General features: G+C 39.9%; 1 protein-coding gene across 1 annotated transcript; it reads right to left on the bottom strand.

Moving 5' to 3' along the window:
• Window positions 1-978: 978 nt before the first annotated feature.
• RPL24 (ribosomal protein L24) lies at window positions 979-5,599 on the bottom strand. Its single transcript, XM_065876797.1, has 6 exons — window positions 5,563-5,599; window positions 5,356-5,431; window positions 4,706-4,816; window positions 2,214-2,350; window positions 1,732-1,795; window positions 979-1,101 (listed from the first exon to the last, which is right to left on the bottom strand). Exons 1-6 carry the CDS (start codon window positions 5,565-5,567, stop codon window positions 1,021-1,023), a joined length of 474 nt encoding a protein of 157 aa, XP_065732869.1. The 5' UTR covers window positions 5,568-5,599; the 3' UTR covers window positions 979-1,020.
• Window positions 5,600-6,317: the final 718 nt, after the last annotated feature.

Genomic DNA, 6,317 nt, shown 5'->3' with positions numbered 1-6,317 from the left:
TTCCCAGACCAGGGCTCGAACCGGTGTCCCCTGCATTGGCAGGCAGATTCTCAACCACTGCGCCACCAGGGAAGCCCTGCAAGCCTAGTCTTAACAACAATTACAATTACTATTTTCCTTACCACATTTATGTAAAAGAAATTGTACTCATTTAAGCTTATTTTCTGGAAGCAAGAGCAGATTATACAGGTGATAGTTCTAAGTAGTTTTAACTCAGCTATAAGCTAATCGTTAAAAGGTGAGCTACTAGTGAACCAAAAGGCATCCCCAATATGAAATAAATATGTCTATCATGGAGAAGGGTAATTTAACAAGAAAATAACTCATTAAGAAGGCTTCCTTTCTGCAGACAGAAGAAAAAAATGCATCTTTTAGCTATCAACCTGGCTAAAATGTATGCAACATCCTAGTACTTGTAGCTATGTAACAAAAAAAGTTTAGACAATGCAGTCTGTAACGTGCCCTTATAGCCTCAGCTGAGCAAAGCTTGCATTTAACCATATAGATCTTATTTTATTTACATCATCTTGCTTAACATCTCTCCAAGAGGCTTACATTAGGAGGCACTATTCCCAAGAAATGAACTCTTTAAAAAATACCTAGCTCTTGGACTTCCCTGGTGGTGCAGTGGTTAAGAATCCGCCTGCCAATGCAGGGGACATGGGTTCGATCCCTGGTCTGTGAAGATCCCACATGCTGCGAAGCAACTAAGCCCGTGAGCCACTCTACTGAGCCCACATGCCACAACTATTGAAGCCCGCGTGCCTAGAGCCCATGCTCCACAACTTAGAGTAGCCCCTGCTCACTGCAACTAGAGAAAGCCCACACAGCAACGAAGACCCAATGCAGCCATAAATAAATAAATAATTTATTAAAACAAAAAAACCCACCTAGCTCTTAAATTCCTAACTGTGTAGTTTAGCTATTACTGTGTAGGCTGAACATGCCTAATTTAGGAGTAAAAATTCCACCACAATCTAGTTATAGTCAGATCTTTATTTAAAAATCCAAGCTGCCAACTTAGCGTTTTCCACCAACACGGGGAGCAGAAACTTTCACAGGCTTCACAATCTTTTGCTTAGGTGCCGCCTTTGTGGGAGCCTGTAAAAAGACAATGTTATGTGGCATTATTCCATGTGAGGTTTTGTTTTGGTTTTTTTCCCCCAATCACTGCTCTCTTATGCCCAGATTCTGTTTGTTTCCTAGACTGCTTTCCTAATTATCTGTGTTCCTAATATTATAAAGTCCACCTTTATATGAAATATAAACGAAAGACAAAGATATGAGATTGAAGGAGTTAAGAGACACAACTAGATGCAGTGTGGGATCCTGAACTGTATCCTAAGAACAGAAAAAGGACCAATGCTAACTTTTTGGTTTGAAATTTTTACTATGGTTATTGAAATTAACAGTGATAAAAGCTGGGTAAATTCTGTACAATTATAGAAAATTTTACTGAAAATCTAGAATTATTTCAAAATAAACTTTAAAACACCTTTATTTTCCCCCTTTCTATTTCTATATAGCACTAACACACGCATTTGGCTTTAGCAAAGGGACCTCTCTGGAGACCGGAATCACTCACTCAGAAATCAATTATGGACATCATTTCCATTAGAGCCTTGCACTAAATTCCTTAAAAAAACTGAAACTTTCATTTACCACAATTTGGATTAAAAATAAATCTTTCTGTTGCTTTAAATGAGAAATCCAAGATAATCCCACAATTACCTTTGCAGCAGCCATTGCTGTCTTTTTAGATGCTTGCTTAGCCTTTTTTGCTTCCTTGGCAGCCCTGTGGGGTTAAAAATAACTTAAGCAAAGCACTTTACTCCTTAAGGGTATAGTCTATTAACAAGAGGCTAGTGTTTGGGAAAAGTAGAATTAACATATTGCTTCCCCACCTGCAATTATTTGTACGATAAATCCAAAGGATTTATTAACAAATGTCATTAACCACCAAGTCAGCTTAACGTTTGTTAGAAATGGTACAGTATCTTTATAATTGCATATAGAATTTCAACAAATCATTTAGACTATAGTATAAACTTCTGTATTATTAAATTTGAGTGTTTACAATTTCACAATTCTTATACAGATGCAAGTAACACAACACAAAATAACATGAGATTAAGATTTCTGTGCCTATAAACCCAAACATAACCTAAAATCCATTCCAACAGCTGAAATGCTCATAATGAAAGCTTCCTCACCTGATAGCTTGTTCTCGTTGAGCCTTCCTAACTTCAGGTTTCTGATTCCTCTTGGCCATTATATCAGCAAGAGATGCACCAGTTATGGCCCTCTGAAATTTGACTGCACGGCGCGTTCTTTTCTTTTGAATTTCTTCCTACAGAACAAAAAGATGGGGACCACACTTAGCAACCTTGCTTCATGAATGTCGGGAAGAAATGAAATATATCACATGTCAGAAGGGGGCAAATGAGCTCTCTCGGGCCTTTTTTATAAGGGCACTAATTCCATTCATGAGGGCTCTGCCCTCATGGCTGTATCACCTCCCAAATGTCCCACCTCCTAACCATCACCTTGGAGGCTCAGTTTCAACATATGAATTTGGGGGGGAACACAATTCAGACCACAGAAATATTCAACCAGGGAGTTCCCTAGTGGCCTAGTCGTTATGACTCTGGGCTTTCACTGCCAGGTTCAATCCCTGGTTGGGGAAATGAGATCCCACATGCTGCACAGTGCAGCAAAAGAAAAAAAAATCGACCAAAAATAATCCATGCAATTATTTGAAATGAAATATACATACAAATATATATATTTTAAAGTATCTATATGTAAAATACTGCAATACACAGATAAGTTTTCCGATTATGGATTGGTTAAACCATCTATTACAAATCCTGGCCATTATTTACTACTTTATTTAGAAAGACAGAAAGTTAAACTCTAAGGAAGTTAACTGAATAGTACTTTAAAAGTGATCTTAACAAGACTTTATCATAAAGAATGTGCTTTCGGAAAAAAATTATCAAACCCTCAACTCTATTTTGTTTTTACTCCAAGTACTGACACTGGGAGAAATAGTCAAGTTAGAAGATGATTTAAGACAGGAAAGCCACCAAATGTAGGGAATGTCTGGGAATCAAGACAGTACAATTCACACATCTGCTGCAGATTCTATACTGAAACCTATGCTACAGTGCTTGTGAGAAAAAAGACCTTGCGTGCATCTCTAAGTCCAAGAAAAAATAAAATGAACTATTTATTAAAGCAGGGATACATAAAATATCTTAAAATTTTTAAACAGGACATATGGAGAAAAGAGGGCACATTTGTGGTTAACCAAAATGCTCGTTTTACCAATACTTTAAACTTTGTACAGAGGTGAAATTTTATTGTAGAAAATGCCAGTATTTACCTGTTTGTATTTTTCTTACCTCAAATCCATTTTAAAAATATTTTTCTTATTGTGGTAAAATATATATAACATTAAGTTGACCATTTTAAAGCATTTTTAAGTGTGTAATTCAGTGGCATTAAAATGTTTGCAATATTGTGCAAACACCAACTTCCATCTCCAGAACTTTTTTCATAATTCAAAACGAACTCTGCACCCATTAAATAATAGCTCCCTATTCCACCTTCCCCCCCAGTCTTGCCTGGTAACCTCTACTTTGTCTTTATGAATTTGTCCACAACTAGGTACCCCATAAAAGTGGAATCATACAATATTTGTCTTCTTGTGTCTGGCTTATTTCACTTAGCATAATGTCAGGCTTGTCAGCTTTTTAAGGCTGAATAATATTTCACTGTATGTATTTATCACATTTAGTTATCTATTCATCCACTGATGGGACATTTGGTTGTTTCCACCTTTTGGCTATTGTGAATAACAGCACCGTGAACATCAGTGTACAAGTAATCTGTTTAAGTCCCCACTTACAATTCTTTTGCGTATATAGACTTAGAAATGGAATTGCTAGATCATGACGGTAATTCTCTTTAACTTTTTGAGAAACTGCCAAACCACTTTCCACAGTGCCTGCACCATCTTCATTCAACAATGCACAGGGTTCCAATTTCTCCACATCCCCACCAACATTTATAATTCCTCCCACCCCGACCCCCGTTTGGATAATGGCCACCCTACTGGGTATGTCACATCCCCGTTTAGAATTTTTCCTTCCTCTGAACTCCCGTAATACCTAGCCATGTCTTTCACCCAGGAGGTGCTCACTCACTAAATATTCACAAGCCTCCTGAATACCAATTCTCTTGCCATGACACTCAAACCTTTTCTCAAAAATCTGTTTCAACAACCTAGAAGACCACTTCAAAAAACAACCAGTTTTAAGAACTAATATGCTGGAAGACTCCACAATATGATACCTACATTGGGAATAATTCTATAAGCATTATAACCAATACCAAGTTTTCACAGAACTATTTAGTTGCCACCCACTTGAACATCTTAAACACTTTAATGGTGCACTATAACCCAAGTGAGCTTAATGTAATTTACCTAACTCTGGAAGGGGGAATGCTTTCAAATTTCAACTTGATATTTTTACTGTGAGTCTAAGATGTATAAGGAGGCACTCTTTATATCAATCATTTTCACTTCACTGTCTGATGCTTTTCAGTTAGGAGTACTTTCACATACTGTCTCATTTAATTTTAAAAAGCAGTAAATGATGCTCAGAGTTTCAACAACATGAAAGTGCATTTCACTTACCGACTGTCCCTTTTTGTGCTTTCTTCTGTAGAGAACAGTCCAGTTGATCTGACGAGGATTCCTCTTGGAAAGGAATGCCGACTCACATTTTGCATTAAGAAATTGGAAAACCTGTCGTGACAAGTTCAAAGTAGGAGTCTTGAGCTTGAAATTACTAGTGAATTAATATTCTAATTCTATCCTCTCATTTTACAAAACTGAGGCCCATACAGACCAAAAGGCTTGTATCACAGAACTGGCAGGAAACTGTCTCTGCGTTTCGCCCTGTCTTTTCTCGAGTAGACAAACCTAAGTTCATAACGCAGAGGAGAGTTGGGTGTCAAATTCTGGAAGGCATCTAACTCCTGTCCCTCCCGAGATTCCAAAAGGACTTGGTGCCCATAAAATAGCCAAATACCCCGGTGGCCCACTGCCCTTACACTGGAACATTAATGTTACACAAGCTCCTAACTTCCGACCTGATTTACATTCGATCAAAGCTCAAGACCGATTCACTTAGAGGCTTCTGATCCTAACAATCATTGCACACACGGTCCCCGGAACAAGCTTTTCAGGGACCAAGGGTGATGTGGTGAAGGATCCCGCCTAGACTGAATGAGACCGGTCTTTCCTTAGCAGCAAAAGTGCGTTTAGCCCACGCGGCCTTTCACCTTCCCGTCGGTCCTGGCGTAGCGCCTCCCGTGTCCTGGGTAGATCTTGTACCCGCTGAAACTGCATAGCTCGACCCTGTAACGAAAAGCAAAAGCACATTAGGTGGGGTGGGGGATATCTTCGGAAAGGAGAAGCCATGCCTGGGATGCCGGAGAGGCCCTTTGCCCGAAGATGCAAGAGGATTGGGATATAAGGTTCCTGCTTACTTCATTGCTGCTAGCGCCGGCGAGAAGAAAAGATGGCGAAAAGAAGGAAAGGATCATGGGAAAAGCCCTTATAAGGTCGTGGGAAAACAATCTCCTCCCACAGTTCTCTTCCCTAACCCCGGCGTTCGGTGATGACGTCACCTCGCCGGGGCGACACGTCTAGAGTTCCCCGGTGGCCGTCCGCCCCTGGAGTAACTGCGCTAGAGGCCGTTAAGGCTCTACAGGCGGGGAGGGAGGGACAGGCTGGCAGTTGCTTTCTGAGTCATTTTGTCGTCTCTCTTAGAGCTTCGTCCTACTGCAGGGAACGTGAGGTAAAGAGAAGAGGCTCCTCTCTCCCCTCCCTCTTATAGTTTAGTGATGTATAGATGAATACCGCTTAGGTAAAACCTAAAATAATATTTTGCCTTCTGTGCTGGCCCATTTCCTTAACTAACAAAATTAAATTGTAATAGTTTCCACATTTGCAAAAAAATAAGGACATCTGAACTGTCTCTGAGGCCGTGCAAATGGAATTGTGCTTGATGGCGTTTTGCATTAATTATAATTAACGTTCGTTGAGTGTTCTCTTTCTGTGTGCCAGGACTCGTGCTAAATCATTTGCATACATTAATTCATTTAGTTTACAAAATCTCTATTAAGTAAGCGCCGAAGCATTGCAAAATGACGACTGCCGGTGGCGGTCGATTGCCAGGCTGCCGGCTGCTACCTAGTGGCGGGGGTGTGGGGGTAGCGGACGGTGGTTGCTCAGGAAACGG

Source organism: Phocoena phocoena, chromosome 4, assembly GCF_963924675.1.
Source record: "Phocoena phocoena chromosome 4, mPhoPho1.1, whole genome shotgun sequence".
Taxonomy (NCBI): Eukaryota; Metazoa; Chordata; class Mammalia; order Artiodactyla; family Phocoenidae; genus Phocoena; species Phocoena phocoena.
This window is presented reverse-complemented; position numbering and strand designations above follow the sequence as displayed.

Coding starts and splice junctions, on each gene's coding strand:
- RPL24 (XM_065876797.1), bottom strand. Junction 2,351..4,705: donor AGCACAAAAAGGGACAGTCG/GTAAGTGAAATG, acceptor TTTGTTCTGTAG/GAAGAAATTCAAAAGAAAAG. Junction 1,102..1,731: donor CAGCAATGGCTGCTGCAAAG/GTAATTGTGGGA, acceptor GTCTTTTTACAG/GCTCCCACAAAGGCGGCACC.